Here is a 20,250-nt window from a genome sequence, read left to right as displayed (position 1 = left end):
AAAGGTACGATTTCAAAAAAATTGACTTAGGACTTATTTGAAGTGTCCTGAGTGGTGATGATGATAGTGTAACTCCCCAGCTAAATTGAAGACATATTGATATGATCTCGATTATATGTTTCAATTCATATATGAGAATGCCCGATTGTGATTCTAGTAAGAACTTCGCAGTGCTTTGATTGAAGACTGAAAATGTACAAACAACATTATAAGAAGGGAAATATGTATATATAAATATGTGTATGAAAGTAATGGAAATAATAGAGTAAAGTTGAAGTGTATTGTAAATGAAAGAAGTGTGGTGGTGATAATGATTGAATGGATGTAACAAAAATGGTGAAGGATGTTTGTGGTTGGCGTGGAGAATGATAGTAATTCAAAGGATGGATTGTGACCCTCTAACTATATATGAGTTAGGAACCAACAATATAATAAAGATGGAATCGAAGTGATAGAGGGTGGAACGTGACCCACTAGCTATAGTAGCGCTAGAAACCAACGCTATAACAAGATGAAATTGATGAAGACTACAAGACTATCTTGAAGCCGATAAAGTTCTACAAGAGAACAAGAATGAAAGAAACCTCTCAAAGATGTTTTATATATTCAAATGTGTGTCTAAAAATGATCCAAAGGGTGCCTATTTATAGTATTTCTAAGAAGCATATGAAAAGACTCAAAAGATGAAAACATTCTCATCAATTTAGCAATAAAATGACTTGAATGCTTTGTCTTCTTATCTTCAAAGTTGGATGAATATTCTAGATCATTTTGGGATGAATCTAGACAATTTGAAGCTGAATTTGGCCTTAATTTCGTCCAAGGGGAGGAAGACTCTTGCTATTCCATGGTGAAAATTGTCTTGATAAGTTAATTAAATCACCCTTCATTGCATGCTCCCTTAAAGAATATGAACAGCCATTGAACTTAGATGATAACAATCAGCTTTGAATGACTTTAATAGGTGAATTAAGAGTCCTTGAATGATTTGTCACTTGGATGAAGTTGAAAAAACTCTCCCTTGGCTCAAACTCATTCAAATCATTTCTATCCATTTCAATTCTTATCATTTCCTTTCTTCTTCCATTTCTTATTTATATTTCCATCTTAATCATTTCTTTCTTTAATTTTTGCAGATTACTTATCAATTCAAAGTGTATCATTTTGGTGTCTCTCCTAGATCGGGAAACAACAAGGTTGCCAACTTCTCCATTACTGAAGAAGCCTGGTTTGCCTTACATCAAAACAATTAGGAGTTAATCTAATAAATGAACTAATTTGATGAATGAACTAGATGATTTAAATACAATGCATGCTTAAATGAACAACGCACTTATTAAATGCAATGAATGTTATGCAAACTTTAAATTATCATGCAAATTCATGCATAAGAAAAGTAAAGTGTTTCTCCCTTATTATTCTTTATTCATCACGTTCCAAACATGATGTGAACATACTCTCCATGGCTGCTTGAAACTCCTTAGCCCTTGCTCGTGTGATGGGGCCACTTGGGTACTTCTCCGGGTTTTTGCTATTGGTGATCATATCACATATTCTAGCTCAAATCTTCAGCTCAATCCATCTATGAGCTCATTGGTCTCTGGTCAACTTTTCACCAAATGTTATCTATGCTCTCCTAAGCGACCCATATAAGTTTCCTTATTGTTGCTTTCATCTAACTTGCAATATTGGCACCTTTCTGCCAAATGCACAACTATGCAATTAATCTTATACTCAAAGGCATTTAGTCTTTCATTTAACTTGCAATATTGGCACATTTCTGGCAAATGCACAACTACGCAATTAATCTTTTTCTCAAAGGAATTTAGTCTTTTATCTAACTTGCAATATTGGCACCTTTCTACCAAATGCACATCTAGGCAATTAATCTTTTATTTTAAGAACAGTTCTTACCCTAAAAATTAATCATAATATCAATTCCACACACATTATAAACATATATCATATAAGGTAAAACATACATAATTTAAACATTTGAGGTGGACTTATTGTGAGTCTCCCTCAACCAATATAATTACAATAAATGCACTCACCTAATATGCTTCCCTACTATGCTGTAGTGATGTCCAACTACTCGACAACTTTGTTCTTTCCCTTTTTCTTTGACTCGGGAGCTTGGTTATAATCTACACAAGCACTCATTTAGTACACATACCATACAAATGTTAGTATATTGTCTAACATTTATAATTTAATAATACTCAAAACTACTATTATTTTCAATCTCTATAACAATTTCAGCCTATCTTATAATACCTATACCATGGTATTGATACTTCTATATTATGGTATCGATACTCTCTTTTAGTATCGATACCTTTTCGGTATTCTGGAATCCATGGTATCGATACATTTCTCTTAGTATTGATACTCACATCAGTATCGATATTAGTATCGATATCGTGCATCTAATTTCCCCAAAATTAAGCCTATAGAATCGGTATTGTTCTTCTAGTACCGATACCCTTACACAGATTTTCCATTTTTCAGCCCGATTATTATTCAAACTTTGTCAAATTTCCTTATGTTTACCCCCAACAATACTACTAAACTTTTCTTTACTTATCCCTACCACTTCCCTTCATTTAGCTTCTTAAAACATCTAAAATCTCCCAAGAACATTTCCATATAAGAATCATACCACTTTTTCTAACATTTTTTTAATCCCATCCAATGCTTCAAATCTTTTATTTACTTATTTGACAAGTCAAATATGCTAGTAAACATCAATAAAAATTCATATTCTAAATTTCATTTAAAGCCCCATTTTCTTAAATCTCAAATATTTCATCCATCTCTTAGTTTAAATCTTATTTAACCCTTCCCTAAGCTTACATATCACTTAAGGTTGCAAGAACAAACTAGAATCGAAAGGAAAATCTAGTTTGATGAAGTTTACTTTTGGCTATGGAGGAGAGCACAAAGCTACGGGAAGAACAAAAAGAGAAGTAAATAACTTAACCTATTTCTTTATTTTTCCCTTTCTTAAATCCCTATTTTTAAAAAATGAGTTTTAAATTCATTTCATTCCAAATGACCAAAATGTCCTTTCAATCATCCATTTCTTACTAATTGATTTTACTCAAATCAATCCTTATACTTTAACATCTATTAAATTAAATCCTCAAATTTTTAAATTTTTTCAAAATAATCACTAACCTACCATTTGGGGTATTACAATTTTCCCCTTAAGAAAATTCGTCCTCAAATTTAAAGAAGTGCCTGAAACGAAGAGGTGTGGAAATTGATTCCTCGTGTCCTCCTCTCTTTCCCAAGTAGCTTCTTCTACCTTATGATTCTAGCACAACACTTAAATAACATAATCATTTTGTTACGCAATTCCTTTTTTTCTTTGCCAATATTCGTACTGGTTCTTCCTCATAAGTTAAATCTGGTCGGATTTCTATCTCTTCAGGCGTGATGACAGGTGATGGATCTGATATGTACCTTCTAAGCATCGATACATGAAAAAACATTGTGGATCTTGTCCATATCCAGAGGCAAAGCTAATTAATAAGCTACGGGTCCAACCCTTTTTGAGATCTCATAAGGTCCAATGGATCTCGGACTCAGCTGTCCTTTTCGCCCAAATCGTAATACTTTTTTCCAAGGTGATACTTTCAACAATATTTTTTCTCCCATTTGAAATTTGATTTCTTTTCTTTTCAAATCAGCATAAGATTTCTTTTGTTCGGAGGCTATCTTCAAATTATCCTGGATAATTTTTACTTTCTCCTCCATTTCTTTCATCAAATCCAGGCCAACTAAATTTTGATCTTTATGTTCAAACAAATTTAATGGTGTTCGATATTTCCTCTCATACAAAGTTTCATACAGAGCCATCTTAATACTTGATCGGTAACTGTTGTTATAAGCAAATTCAGCTAAAGGTAAATACATTTCCCATGATCCTTTAAACTCAATCACACATGCCCTTAGCATATCCTCCAATATATATATAGTTCGTTCAGACTACCATTCGTCTGCGGGTGAAAAGCTATGCTGAAATACAATTGAGTACCCAATGCCTCATACAAAGTCTTATAGAATCTTGAAGTAAATCTTGGGTCTCGATTAGACACTATTGATATTGGTACTCCATGCAACCAAACTATTTCTTTTACATACAAATATGCATATTTATCCATCGAGTAATATACTTGAAATGGAACAAAGTGAGTTGTCTTGGCTAATTGATGTAAGGTACTCCTACCTTAAATTGATTGTGGATCTAGGAAAGAAGTAAAACAACCTGTATAAGTGAATGACTCAAATAGATGGCTTAGTGGTTGATGTAATGGTGAAATGAAGGGTTATTTATATTGTAAGAATGGTAGCGAAGTAGGTTGTTATGGCTATAGTATGGCTTATGAAAGAAAGGATGTTTGGTGAGAATAATATCTTAGAAAGACCAAGGAAGAACCAATACCACATGAGCAAAGACCTAATGATGCAATCAATCCCACTTTGGATCCAGAAGTCATACCATAAGGTCCTATTACTAGATCAAGGGCCAAACAATTCAGGGAAGTACTCCTGACTAAGTGTCTTGAAGCTTTTGATTCATTTGACAAATTGACACTCTCCAATGTTAAGTTATATAATGTTTTAATAGCTAAAGAATGACTTAGTATGAACACATCTTTACAATGCACATTGTTATTTAGTTATGTTAAGCATGTTAGAATAGTCTTGCAATCATATTAAGCATGATTCATTACATTTATATAATGACAATATACTTAACATTTATTTAATTAGCTCATATACATTCATTTAGCTCTTAGGCCTTATACATTAGCTCACACATATTATATGATGATATATTTAGCTCATGACATGCAATCATAGCTCACAATACCATAATCATGCATGACAGTAAGGTATTTAGCTCATATAAGCTCAATGGTATTGAATTACCTTGTTTCTTTGCACATGTAGGAACATTGGAGCATGACACACGTTGGAGTAGCTTGGTGGATTATTGGGACGTCATATGCAGCTCACAAATAGCTCACAAATAATGTGGCAGCTCATAGAACAATAAGGAAAGCTCAACTTAGCTGGAGGAGCTCAAGGCCAGCTAATCTCAGCTAGTTGGACTATTTGAAGCTAAGTTGCTAAAGGTGACATCAAGTGATACGATCCAAACTAGCTCCAACTTTCTCCATGACTTAAATACACCATGGACGTTATTCAAAGCTGATTCTAAGGGAGTTCTTTCTTACCTTATCTCATATTATATCATTTATACATTATATTCTATCATAATCATGCATTCACTTGTTAGTATAAATTATCATATCATTCATACTATCCTATGTTTAGTTCATCATGTTTTTCATATCATTCAAATCTATACTATGATTACATATCATTTCTTGGGATATTATTTTTACATGTTTCCATTCATCATTTATTATTAATACCATGTTATATGCATATAACATATCCACATGTTTATATTAATTGCTACACAATGATACTTCAAGCATTCTATTGTTTCATATTAGTTTTGCATTCATCTAAGTATGTTTCAATACATTTATGACATGGCAGTATGCTTAATCATTCATTTGTTTGCTCATTTGTATTCATTTTAGCTCCTAGGTCTTATACATTAGCTCACACATATTATATGATGATATATATTTAGCTCATGACATGGAATCATAGCTCACAATACTATAATCATTCACGTCAACAAGGTATTTAGCTCATACAAGCTCAATGCCAATGATTTACCTTGTTTTCTTACACATATAGGTACATTGGAGAATGACAAACGTTGGGGCAGCTTGGTGGAGCATTTGGAATTCATATGTAGCTCACAAACAGCTCACAAAGAACATGGCAGCCCATGGAACACTAAGGAAAGCTCAACTCAGCTGAAGGAGCTCAAGGCCAGCTAATATCAACTAGTTGGACTATTTGAAGCTAAGTTACTAAAAGTGACATCAAATGTAGCTGGATGTAGCTGAATAAGATGCTATGAAGATTGGAAGGTCTCGGCTAGGAAGCTCATTCACAACCAGCCCCTTGCTTGCTTGCTAGCTACACACTCAAGTAAGCTTGGAGGAAGAACCATGCATACCCAATATGATGCACATGACCAGCTTTCATCCTATGCACAAGGCTGCACCACAAGGTTCCCTATAACACCCATGTGCGTGCCATATGACCAGGAACCATGTGCCTTGCATGTGGTCTCTTTTAGGTGCCAAGAGGAAATGATACATCACCATTCGGCCAAGCACTCCTTCCTCATCAATTTGGCGCCAAGATGAATAGCAAAGGGGACCATTCGGCCAAGGGTTATTACCCTTCATTTAGGGCTGAACCATCGTCTCTTTTAGCATTAAAGATATGTCATTTTAAAGAGACACAAGGCCTGGCTGAAACCCCTTGTAACCATTCAGCCATGCCCTCCAAAACCTATAAATAGGATATCGTAATTCATTTGTAATCATACCTTTTTCATCAATTAAAGTTAGATATTTCTCTTTGCTTAAGTCCTTAGGATATAAGGCTATCCAAGCTTCTTCAACAATGGAGAAGTTGGCAGCCTTGTTGTTTCCCGATCTAGGAGAGACACCAAATGCTACACTTTGAATTGATAAGTAATATGCACAATATAAGAAAGAAAATGATTAATTGGAAATAAGAAATGAAAGAAATGGAAATTAATAAGAAATGAAATGGAAAGAAATGATATCAAAGTAGGCTGCGGAAGTGTTGTAAATTATTCTTCAAGTGATGTTGAATTCGGCCTCCAAATGATGTTGTTGGACGTATGCCTTGTTAATGATTGAAGGATAATTCAATGATGAAGAAATGGGAATGGAATGGTGATGATATAGGCGTGAAGGTGATGAAATATGGAAATGGTAAGATAGTGTCTTAATTAAGCCAAAGAGGAAGCAAAACTATAGAAAGTTTAACCATGTTCTTTATAAACTTAAATAAGGGATGGTATGAAAGGACTTGGACCCACTAGTTATAAGAACTAGGAACTCAAATTATCATTGGAAGAGGTTGATGCCACAAACTTTGAAAGTTTGCTTAATCGATATAGTTCTAAAAGAACTTGAAGAGAGAATAATCTCACAAGAGTTTATATTATCAAAAGGGTTGAGTTACAAATGAAATGCTAAAGCCTATTTATAATTTTCAAAGGGTTTAGGCCAAATAGAAACATGATGGTTCGGCTAAGGTTGAAACCCCTTTGAAAATACATGATTTTTAATGAAAATACATAATTTTAATGAAGATAAATGCTCTTGGCCGAATGGTTATGTGTTGGTTCGGCCCTAAGGATGTTTTAAATGTATTTGGAAGTTATTTGGGTGCCAAAATAAAGAGGAAGAAGTCTTTGGCCGAATAAGAAGCATCCCTTGGTGTTTTGGCACCTATTTGATGTCACATGGAGTGCACATGCTTGAATGATGTACATGGAAGCCTACTTGAATGTACATGGGTCTTCTTGCAATGCTTTGGTGAGGTTGCAACCATAGGATGATGTCTTGAAGTCCATGGGCAGCTTAGAGATGAATTAGCATCAATGGTAACCTAGGTAAGTGTCTTGGTAGCTAACTAGGTGAGCTATAGCTTGATGAACTCCAGGTAGTTAGCTTTGGTCTTCTCAGCTACTCTCCCAACTACTTCCAGCTACCTTTAGTCCACTTTTTAACAATTTGGTACAAAGCTCTCCTCCAACTAAGTTCAGCTACATGCTCCTCCAGCTAAGTTGAAGCTCCTTAAATGACGAAATGAGCTGCCATAACGTTCATGAGCTAGTGTGAGATGCTATGCTTATCCTTTTGGCTAACCGCACTACCATAATATGCCTTGCTTTGTGTTTCACCTATATGAATCAATAAACAAATCAAGTAAGCAATGTGTGAGCTAATTTAAGGTAAAATGCATGCTGCCGTGAGGTGTTTGAGTGATATGAGGTATGAATGATAATCTAGAAGCTAAGATAACATGTATATAAGCTAGATAGAAGGCATATGACTTTCATGAGCTTTAAGAAAACATGTATGAGCTATAAAATAGATGCATGCATGTAAACGAGTCTTTGCTCTTTATAGCATTGGTTCTTTCTTAGTTTTATAAGATACTATTTTCATCACCATAATCCATCTTCCATTATCACGCCTATATCATCACCATAGTCCATCACCATATCACGCCTATATCATCACCAAATTCTCAAATTTCCAATTCTTCATCTTTGAATTATCCTTTATCATCAACAAGGCATTCATCCATCATCACCATTAGAGGCCGAATCCATCATCACTTGAAGGATCATTCTACAACACTTCCGTAGCCCTTCTTTGATAACTATTCCTATCCATTTCAATTCTTTCCATTTCTATTTCCTTTCTTTATTATTCATTTGTTTAACCAATAATTCTTCTTTTGTCCAGATTGATTTCCAATTCAAGGGGTAGCATTTGGTGCCTTTCCTAGATCGGGAAACAACAAGGTTGCCAACTTCTCCATAATTGAAGAAGCATGGTTAACCTTACATCAAATGAAGGGTGGTTGATGTAAGGTAATTATACCTTCTCGTTTGATTGTGGATCTAGGAAGGAAGAAAAACAATATGCACAAGTGAATGGCTCAAAACAGAATGGGTAAGGGTGGTAAACATATGGTTTAATAGGTAGGCTATTTAATAAATAAGAGATGGAAGCGGAAGATGATTGCAATGGTTATGGTTATGGCGATGAAACAAAAAGGATGGTTGTGAGGATAGTATCTTGAAGAATGCTCAAAGAAGAACCAATGCTATAGAGAGCAAAGACCCAATTTTTATATTGCTTCTTCAAGGGGTGGTGTTAAGTACTTTGACCCACTAGTTATATGAACTAGGAACCAGAAGTATCAAGATGAAAGAAGAGGGTTGACTCCACAAGTATAAAATACTTGATAAGTCGATAAAAACTCACCAGGACTTAAGAAAGAGAATAATCTTACTTCAATTAAAATAAAAGGTCTGGTTACAAATGATGATTGCTTTCCTATTTATAGGAAATGGGGAGACATGGTCGAATGGTTACAAAAGGATTCAGCCAGCCCTTGTGTCTCTATAAAATGACATAATTTTAATGCTAAATAACATAATGTTTCGGCCCTAGATGGAGGGAAATAACCCTTGGCCGAATAGCTCTTGTGTCCCCTCAAGTTGGCGTCAAATTGGAGAGAAAGGAGTGCTTGGCTGAATGGTGAGAGGACTCTTCATCTTGGCGCCTAAATGAAGTCACACGCCTAGAACATGGTGGGCTGGTCACAAGGCGCATGGAATGATGGTTGGTCATGTGCTCTCTCTTGGGCGTGCATGTGTCTCCTCCAAGCTAGCTTGAGTTGTGGAGCTAGCTAGCAATCATGGGTTATTTGTCAACAAGCTTCCTAGCTAAGTCCTTATAAGCTCCATAACAACATATTCAGCTACCTTTGACATCACTTTTGGCAACTCAGCTCCAAATAGTCCAACTAGCTAAGTTTAGCTAGCCTTAAGCTCCTCCAGCTGAATCGAGCTTCCCTTAATGTTCCATGAGCTGCCTTGTACATTGTAAGATGTTTGTGAGCTGCATATGACGTCCAAATCATTCACCAAGCTACCTCAACGTTCATTATGCTCTAATGTACCTACATGTGCAAGGAAACAAGGTAATTCCATGGTATTGTGATGTGAGCACGTTTAGGGCACGTTTAGGGCCGGTTTTCTCCATGACGAAAACCCCTCAAGGACGTTCTACCTTATTAACTCTAAGGGAGTAATTCCTTACTTTATTACTTATTTATGCATTACATTGCATATTAGTAATTAAGTTGTTTAGTATGTTAGAGTAGCTTTGCATATCATGTTTCACATTTTCGTTCAATCATCATTCATGTCAAGCATATTATTGTATCATATTAGTTTTGCATTTCATCTTAGTATTTAAGATGTTCACGTGTTATGTAACATGTTTCCATAAACAGCATACTTGTAGCTAATTTGCATTCAACTTAGTTCCTAGGTTATTCAACTAAGTTCACGTGTTGTTCACATATCATTGTGCAATTCATTTGCATTCATATTTAATTATTTGTTGGCTCATTAATATTTGTCATCTTAGCATTCATGCATATGTGTTTGTTCATGAGAAATAAAATTACTTATTCATGTTTTCACGTTTCAGCATATCACTTGTGTAACTTATTTTAACGTGTTATTCTGCATTTATGTATCATTTGCCGTGCATTTGCAATCATCCTTGCATATTTTAGTAATCATACATATTAAACATTTAGCTCATTTATAAAATAAGTTCACGTGCTCTTTAATGCAAACAAAGGCTCACAAGACACAAGACACACATGGCAGCAAGTTTTATCACTTATAATATCACGTTAATATTAGTTTATTTGCACTTGTAGGGAACACAAAGCTCATGCTCCATACTGGACAGTTTTTGAGGAGTTCTTTAACATATCTTCATGGCCCAAGACACGGCAATAATGGTATTAGAATATGGAACAAGTTGAACAGCATTTTGGAAGCATTGTCAAAGCATTTCCACGATTAATAGATGATGGAGCAAGGAGTATTAAATGGCAGCATGATAAGCACTAAAGGGGACATGAATAAAATGCCCATGATGGACGGTTTTAAGGAGCATTATCCAGATTCCTACCAGCTCATAAAACATGTATGAAAGCTAGAAAAGGGGCACACGTTTTGGAAGCTTTTTGAGGATTAAAGAAAACAAGAACAACTCATCAAATTGGATCACCGCCAGCTTCATTATTATAATCTTCCCACTAGGATCAAGAAAATTAAAATGAAGGTAATACACGCCATTTGCTGATCTGCAAACAGCCCATGTGCGTGAAAAGGAGGCACTAGACACCCCATGTGCATGAGAAAGAAGTGATCTGCACAGCCCATGTGATTCCAAAGTTGTTTGTCTCAATTAGTTCTCTAATGAAGGATGCACGTGCTAAATCAATCAAGCAGACAAGCTTCTACAACTCCACTTGCCCTTGTCTCCACGTAATGTTGTTTTCCACCAGCTATCAAAGGAGCATTCGGCCAACACACTCCGCCAACCAATCTGACCGAAATTCATACACTAAATGGAGCTCAAATACGTTTGGATTGTTTGCTAGAAGATGCCACGTCGTCAAAGCACCATTCAAACAATCATAAGGGAACATTCGGCCATTAAGCTTTGTCCACCACTATAACCGAACCCACCCTAAATTGTGCATGAAATTATGTCTTTGAATTGTAATTATTCGGCCATGCATTAGTTCATCTAGCATACATGCATTTCTAGTTCTATAAGTAGTCTTCATATTACATTGTAAGGATAGACTTTGTTTTAATGAAATTGTGAGAGTTTTCTCTAATCGAGTCCTTCGTGACTTTTATCGACTTATCAAGTAATTCGTTACTTGTGGCGTCATTCCTTTCACCTTGATACTTATGGTTCCTATCTTTATAGATAGCGGTTCAAAGTCCGATTTACCATCCCTTATCGAAGCAATATAAATTTGGGTCGTTGTTCTTTAACATCGGTTCTTCTTTGAGTCTTCTTTAAGATACTATCGTTTCACCATCCCATAATTCGTTATCCATATTATTACCAAATCCGAGTCTTCCGCTACTATCTCTTAAACCGACCATTTACCATCACATTTACCACTGTAAACTATCTGTTTCTTATGTTTATCTTATGCAGGTTGTTTTCTCATGCACATGGGGTGTCTAGTGCCTCCTTTTCACGCACATGGGCTGTTTGCAGATCAGCAAATGGCGTGTATTACCTTCATTTTAATTTTCTTGATCCTAGTGGGAAGATTATAATAATGAAGCTGGCGGTGATCCAATTTGATGAGTTGTTCTTGTTTTCTTTAATCCTCAAAAAGCTTCCAAAACGTGTGCCCCTTTTCTAGCTTTCATACATGTTTTATGAGCTGGTAGGAATCTGGATAATGCTCCTTAAAACCGTCCATCGTGGGCATTTTATTCATGTCCCCTTTAGTGCTTATCATGCTGCCATTTAATACTCCTTGCTCCATCATCTATTAATCGTGGAAATGCTTTGACAATGCTTCCAAAATGCTGTTCAACTTGTTCCATATTCTAATACCATTATTGCCGTGTCTTGGGCCATGAAGATATGTTAAAGAACTCCTCAAAAACTGTCCAGTATGGAGCATGAGCTTTGTGTTCCCTACAAGTGCAAATAAACTAATATTAACGTGATATTATAAGTGATAAAACTTGCTGCCATGTGTGTCTTGTGTCTTGTGAGCCTTTGTTTGCATTAAAGAGCACGTGAACTTATTTTATAAATGAGCTAAATGTTTAATATGTATGATTACTAAAATATGCAAGGATGATTGCAAATGCACGGCAAATGATACATAAATGCAGAATAACACGTTAAATAAGTTACACAAGTGATATGCTGAAACGTGAAAACATGAATAAGTAATTTTATTTCTCATGAACAAACACATATGCATGAATGCTAAGATGACAAATATTAATGAGCTAACAAATAATTAAATATGAATGCAAATGAATTGCACAATGATATGTGAACAACACGTGAACTTAGTTGAATAACCTAGGAACTAAGTTGAATGCAAATTAGCTACAAGTATGCTGTTTATGGAAACATGTTACATAACACGTGAACATCTTAAATACTAAGATGAAATGCAAAACTAATATGATACAATAATATGCTTGACATGAATGATGATTGAACGAAAATGTGAAACATGATATGCAAAGCTACTCTAACATACTAAACAACTTAATTACTAATATGCAATGTAATGCATAAATAAGTAAATAAGTAATAAAGTAAGGAATTACTCCCTTAGAGTTAATAAGGTAGAACGTCCTTGAGGGGTTTTCGTCATGGAGAAAACCGGCCCTAAACGTGCTCACATCATCCTCCCTTTCTTTTTGGCGATTTGTCCTCAAATCGAAATGATTTCTCATTGAAGACCTTCTTGATGTAGGATGGATGGAATCCTCATACCTTTCTCCAATGGTCAACCTCTTGACTTCATATTTGGTAACTTCATATTTCCTTGAATCATCATGAGGATGGTGGGATAGCTTTTCCTTCAAATCGTTTATTTGCAAATTGGAGAGTGGCAATTTCTTATCAAGATTGCAAAGATACTTATCCTCGCAACTCAATACATCAATTCCACGTTTTTGTATCGTCCCTCCAAATAGTAAATAAAAGTTAGTAGGTAAATCAATAACAAAAGAGTTAGAAAGATTAAACCTTGGATGATACTTGATGATATCATTGGGTACCAGTTCCTTGGGAATAGAAATTTTCATTAAGTCCTTCTTTGAAACATTGCTAGAGCATGGACGATGCTCGATCATCAATAGGGTTGGCGATGTGTTTATCATGTTTCTGGAAGTACTCGTCTTGTCCTCCTGCAACAATGAAGATCCAAAAATAGAAGAAGAATGGTTAAGGTTGTTAGTGCAAATTGAAATTTGACACTCTTTCTCCTTTGCACAAACAATTTCTTTTTCAAATTCTTCATTTTCACTCTCATTCTCATTTTCGACTCCAACATTTATCACATCGATTTTCTTATTTTCATTGCTCTCAATGTCGTTTTCAACTTTCACTTCTTTATTTTGCAAACACTTTCTTTTTGTAGTTGTTCTTGCAATTGTGTTTCTTTGACGAAATTGTCAACACACTCTTGAAGACGAGCTAGACTTTCTGGATTAAAACATGCAAAATTTCTTGGCTCTCTTCTCGTTGAACTTTTGACATTGCTTAGGAAATTGGAATCCTCTTCGTAAGATCTTTCGTTCCAATTGGATGTAGGAACGGGTCGAGTGTCGTCTCTCCTCTTGATTTGGCCCCTGATCTTCGGCGGAGGTGTTTGTGAACAAGAACGTTTTTCGATTATACGATCCATCGTCTTTATGATTGGGTTGAGACTTTCTTTGAGCAAACTCCTCAATTCTCGACTGAAATCTTGAAATTGAGAATTTGATAAAAAATCTCGTTCATCATCTACTGTATAATCATTTGATCTTGTGTACTTTCGAGACATAATGAAAAGAAAAAGATTAATAAAAATAATCAAAATAACTGTTAGTAACATAAAAAGAATCTCACCAATTCACTCCAAAGAAAACTTGAATGTCGCTCAACACTCGTGTTTAACTCGGGATGGCTTTTACCCTTGGTGTTCACTCTTGCCTTTTACCGCTCAATTCTCTTTATGTCAAGTCCTAAAATGACTTTACTCAAAACCGTATCAAGTAGATTTTACTCGATGTGCGTCGGACAAAGTTAATTCACAACCTTTCTATCACCACAATCAATCAAAGCTTACTTGAATGGCTTGGTGATAAGTCTTGTTGTTGAACGTTTTAATCTTCTTTTGCTGATTTTTTTTTCGTTTTTCACTTTGCACTATACTTGCACTTCTCTTTTTGTATATATTTTTTTTATTTTCGTTGTACGTTGCTTCTTCCAACTAAAAACTCTGATTACTGCATGATACGATAATCTCGCTTGATGTACGGTGCTTCTTCCAACTAGCTCTGATGCCAAATGACGCGATCTCGGTCGGACCTCGTCGATCGATTGTGGATCTAGGAAGGAAGCGAAACAACCTGCATAAGATAAACATAAGAAACGGATAGTTTACAGTGGTAAATGTGATGGTAAATGGTCGGTTTAAGAGATAGTAGCGGAAGACTCGGATTTGGTAATAATATGGATAACGAATTATGGGATGGTGAAACGATAGTATCTTAAAGAAGACTCAAAGAAGAACCGATGTTAAAGAACAACGACCCAAATTTATATTGCTTCGATAAGGGATGGTAAATCGGACTTTGAACCGCTATCTATAAAGATAGGAACCATAAGTATCAAGGTGAAAGGAATGACGCCACAAGTAACGAATTACTTGATAAGTCGATAAAAGTCACGAAGGACTCGATTAGAGAAAACTCTCACAATTTCATTAAAACAAAGTCTATCCTTACAATGTAATATGAAGACTACTTATAGAACTAGAAATGCATGTATGCTAGATGAACTAATGCATGGCCGAATAATTACAATTCAAAGACATAATTTCATGCACAATTTAGGGTGGGTTCGGTTATAGTGGTGGACAAAGCTTAATGGCCGAATGTTCCCTTATGATTGTTTGAATGGTGCTTTGACGACGTGGCATCTTCTAGCAAACAATCCAAACGTATTTGAGCTCCATTTAGTGTATGAATTTCGGTCAGATTGGTTGGCGGAGTGTGTTGGCCGAATGTCCTTTGATAGCTGGTGGAAAACAACATTACGTGGAGACAAGGGCAAGTGGAGTTGTAGAAGCTTGTCTGCTTGATTGATTTAGCACGTGCATCCTTCATTAGAGAACTAATTGAGACAAACAACTTTGGAATCACATGGGCTGTGCAGATCACTTCTTTCTCATGCACATGGGGTGTCTAGTGCCTCCTTTTCACGCACATGGGCTGTTTGCAGATCAGCAAATGGCGTGTATTACCTTCATTTTAATTTTCTTGATCCTAGTGGGAAGATTATAATAATGAAGCTGGCGGTGATCCAATTTGATGAGTTGTTCTTGTTTTCTTTAATCCTCAAAAAGCTTCCAAAACGTGTGCCCCTTTTCTAGCTTTCATACATGTTTTATGAGCTGGTAGGAATCTGGATAATGCTCCTTAAAACCGTCCATCATGGGCATTTTATTCATGTCCCCTTTAGTGCTTATCATGCTGCCATTTAATACTCCTTGCTCCATCATCTATTAATCGTGGAAATGCTTTGACAATGCTTCCAAAATGCTGTTCAACTTGTTCCATATTCTAATACCATTATTGCCGTGTCTTGGGCCATGAAGATATGTTAAAGAACTCCTCAAAAACTGTCCAGTATGGAGCATGAGCTTTGTGTTCCCTACAAGTTCAAATAAACTAATATTAACGTGATATTATAAGTGATAAAACTTGCTGCCATGTGTGTCTTGTGTCTTGTGAGCCTTTGTTTGCATTAAAGAGCACGTGAACTTATTTTATAAATGAGCTAAATGTTTAATATGTATGATTACTAAAATATGCAAGGATGATTGCAAATGCATGGCAAATGATACATAAATGCAGAATAACACGTTAAAATAAGTTACACAAGTGATATGCTGAAACGTGAAAACATGAATAAGTAATTTTATTTCTCATGAACAAACACATATGCATGAATGCTAAGATGACAAATATTAATGAGCTAACAAATAATTAAATATGAATGCAAATGAATTGCACAATGATATGTGAACAACACGTGAACTTAGTTGAATAACCTAGGAACTAAGTTGAATGCAAATTAGCTACAAGTATGCTGTTTATGGAAACATGTTACATAACACGTGAACATCTTAAATACTAAGATGAAATGCAAAACTAATATGATACAATAATATGCTTGACATGAATGATGATTGAACGAAAATGTGAAACATGATATGCAAAGCTACTCTAACGTACTAAACAACTTAATTACTAATATGCAATGTAATGCATAAATAAGTAAATAAGTAATAAAGTAAGGAATTACTCCCTTAGAGTTAATAAGGTAGAACGTCCTTGAGGGGTTTTCGTCATGGAGAAAACCGGCCCTAAACGTGCTCACATCATATTGAGCTAATATGAGCTAATTACCTTGCTTCCATGTTTGATTATGGTAATGTGAGCTAAGTTTGAATGTCATGAGCTAATTATATCATCTCCTAATATGTGTAAGGTAAGGTATAAATCCTAAGAGCTAATATGAATGCAAATGAACTAATGAAATGCATTATAAGTATGCTGCCTTGATGTATAAATAATAATCATGCTTAATATGATTATAAAGCTATCTAACATGCTTAACATAATAAAATAACAATGTGCAAGATGTATACATACTAAGTTATTCTTTATCTATTAAAACATTATATAACTTAACATAGGAGGGTGTTAAGTTATCAAATGAATCAAAAGCTTCTAAACACTTAGTTAAGAGAACTTCCCTGAATTGTTTGGCTCTTGACCTAGTAATGGGACCATGCGGCATGACTTCCAGATCTGGTGTAGGTGTGATTATATCATCCCCCCTTCTTTTAAGTGATTTGTCTCCAAATCGTGTCCATCCTCAAAGGGAGATAAGTCGGTGATGTTGAATGAAGCGCTAAAGCCACCAAACTCACTAGGCAATTCAAGTTTATAGGCATTGCCGTTGATCTTTTCTACAATCTGAAATGGTCCTTCTCCTCGGGGTAGTAGTTTAGACTTCCTTTGGTTTGGGAATCTTTCCTTTCTAAAGTGTACCCAAACCCAATCTCCCACGTCAAAAGTTACCTTATTGCTTCCTTTGTTTTCTTGCTGTTCATATTGTCTCGTTCTTCTCTCAATATTGTCCTTAACTTGTTGATGGAGTCTTTTAACAAATTCTGCTTTGTCCTTTCCATCTTTGTTCACTAATTGATCATAAGGTAAAGGAAGTAAGTCCAAAGGAGTTAAAGGATTGAAACCATACACTACCTCAAATGGAGAGAATTTGGTTGCCGAATGAATGGTTCGATTGTATGCAAACTCCACGTGTGGTAGGCATTCTTCCCACGTCTTGATGTTTTTCTTGATGATGGATCGTAGTAGTGTTGATAAAACTCTATTAACTACTTTAGTTTGACCATCCGTTTGAGGATGACATGTAGTAGAGAATAGTAGTTTTGTGCCGATTTTACTCCACAAAGTCCTCCAAAAGTGACTTAAGAACTTAACGTCTCTATCTGACACAATGATTCGAGGAAGTCCATGTAATCTTACCACTTCTTGAAAAAATAGGTTAGCAACATGAATAGCATCATCGGTCTTGTGGCATGGAATAAAGTGAGCCATCTTGGAGAATCGATCAACCACCACAAATATTGAATCCTTTCCACTCTTTGTTTTTTGGTAAGCCCAAAACAAAGTCCATTGAGATATCTATCCATGGCATGGTCGGTATTGGCAAAGACATATATAATCCATGAGGCATGACTATTGATTTTTCCCTTTTACATACTAAACACCTTTCACATACCTTTTCATCTTTGGCCAAAAGATATCCATCATGCTGATAATATTTATCATGAGCACCTGTTTCACATAACTTATATATTTCTCCAAAGTCCAAATCAGTAGCATAATGTTCCTTAATGAATGAAAAACCAAGAAGTTTGGAATCCAAAGTGTTAAGTAAGACATACCTGCGTGAAAGAGCATCTGCCAGGACATTATCCTTTCCTCTCTTATAGTGGATGACATAGGGAAAAGACTCGAGAAATTCAACCCATTTGGCATGTCTCTTGTTGAGTTTGTGTTGTCCTTTGATATGCTTTAATGCTTTATGGTCAGTGTGTATCACGAATTCCTTTGGCAATAAGTAGTGCTACCAAGTCTCCAATGCTCGAATGAGTGCATATATTTCTTTATCATATGTTGGATAGTTCAAAGTTGCACCATTTAGTTTTTCACTAATATAGGCAATGAGCTTTCCTTCTTGACTTAAAACAGCACCAATTCCAATTCCGGAGGCATCACATTCAACTTGAAATGTTTTCTCAAAGTTTGGCAAGACTAGTAGTGGAGCCTTTGTCAAACATCCCTTGAGTTTGTTCAATGCTTCTTCTTGTTCTTTTCCCCAAGAGAAGTTTGAATTCTTCTTAATAATCCCTGTTAAGGGGGCGGCAATAGAACTAAAATTTGGTACGAACCTTCTATAAAAATTGGCTAATCCATGGAAACTTCGGACTTGGCTTACATTGATAGGCTTTGGACACTCTTGTATTGCCTTAATCTTTTCTGGATCCACTGATAATCCCTGCGAACTTATAATGAAACCTAAGAAAGTAACTTGATTAGTAAAAAAATCACACTTCTTGAGATTAGCATATAGGTGCTCTTCTCTCAAAGTGCTAAGAATGGAACATAAATGTTCAACATGATCTTCTAGTGACTTACTGTATATCATGATATCATCAAAGTAAACAACACAAAACTTACCAATGTAGGGCCGAAGAACATGATTCATGAGTCGCATAAAGGTACTAGGAGCATTAGTCAAACTAAAAGGCATGACTAACCATTTATACAAACCTTGTTTGGTCTTGAATGCAATTTTCCACTCGTCACCTTCCTTCATTCTTATTTGATGATAGCCACTTTTCAAATTAATTTTGGAGAAGATGTTGGCTCCACTAAGTTCATCGAGCATATCATCCAACCGAGGTATAGGGTGCCAATATTTGATAGTGATTTGATTCACTGCCCTACAATCCACACACATTCTCCAAGTTCCATCTTTCTTTGGTACCAACAAAATGGGTACAGCACAAGGACTTAAACTTTCCCGAATGTAACCTTTGTCGAGGAGTTCTTTGACTTGTCTTTGTAATTCCTTTGTTTTCTCAGGATTACTCATATATTTTGGTCTATTGGGAATGATGGCTCCAGAATGAAATCAATTTGATGTTCAATTCCTCTAATTGGTGGCAATCCATCGGGAGTTTCTTCGGGAAACATATCCTCAAATTCCTGCAAAAGATTAGAAATAGAAGAAGGCAAGCCTTCAAGAGGGTTAGTAAGAAGAAAATTTTCATTATACATAAGTATAAGTAAAGCCTTCTTAGTTGATAAATATTTTCGGATATCTCCTCTGCTGGCATAAATATTCATCTTTGGAGTATGAATTTCTTTGGCCTTCTTTTCTTTCTCCCAGTCTTCTATGCGTGATTTGAGGGTCACTTGGCATTAATGAACTTGGCTTGGTAACAAGGGTGCCAATATAATTTTCTTTCCTTGATGCTGGAAAAAGTATTTATTAGAGAATCCGTCAAGGGTAGCTTTCTTATCATACTGCCAAGGACGTCCTAGTATAAGGTGGCTTGCACTCATGGGCACCACATCACAAAGGACTTCATCATTGTATCTTCCAATTGAAAAAGGTACAACAACTTGTTTGGTTACCTTGGCTTCACCCACAGCGTTGAGCCACTGAAGTTTGTAAGGATGAGGATATGTGGAAGTCTTGAGACCCAACTTTTCAACCATATGAGTACTTGCTACGTTTGTGCAACTTCCTCCATCAATGATAACCACACAAACTTTATCTCCCACGTGACATT

The 20,250-nt window shown here is 35.7% G+C and overlaps 1 protein-coding gene across 1 annotated transcript; it reads right to left on the bottom strand.

Moving 5' to 3' along the window:
* Positions 1-12,044: 12,044 nt before the first annotated feature.
* Positions 12,045-13,634, bottom strand: LOC120135555. The gene is made up of 2 exons (XM_039151829.1): positions 12,911-13,634; positions 12,045-12,257 (listed from the first exon to the last, which is right to left on the bottom strand). Exons 1-2 carry the CDS (start codon positions 13,466-13,468, stop codon positions 12,219-12,221), a joined length of 597 nt encoding a protein of 198 aa, XP_039007760.1. The 5' UTR covers positions 13,469-13,634; the 3' UTR covers positions 12,045-12,218.
* Positions 13,635-20,250: the final 6,616 nt, after the last annotated feature.

The sequence above is a fragment of the Hibiscus syriacus genome, unplaced genomic scaffold (assembly GCF_006381635.1).
Source record: "Hibiscus syriacus cultivar Baekdansim isolate YM2019G1 unplaced genomic scaffold, ASM638163v2 tig00110610_pilon, whole genome shotgun sequence".
In the NCBI taxonomy this organism is placed as follows: Eukaryota; Viridiplantae; Streptophyta; class Magnoliopsida; order Malvales; family Malvaceae; genus Hibiscus; species Hibiscus syriacus.
The sequence above is the reverse complement of the archived record's forward strand: the minus strand, read 5'-3'. Positions and strand labels throughout refer to the sequence as shown.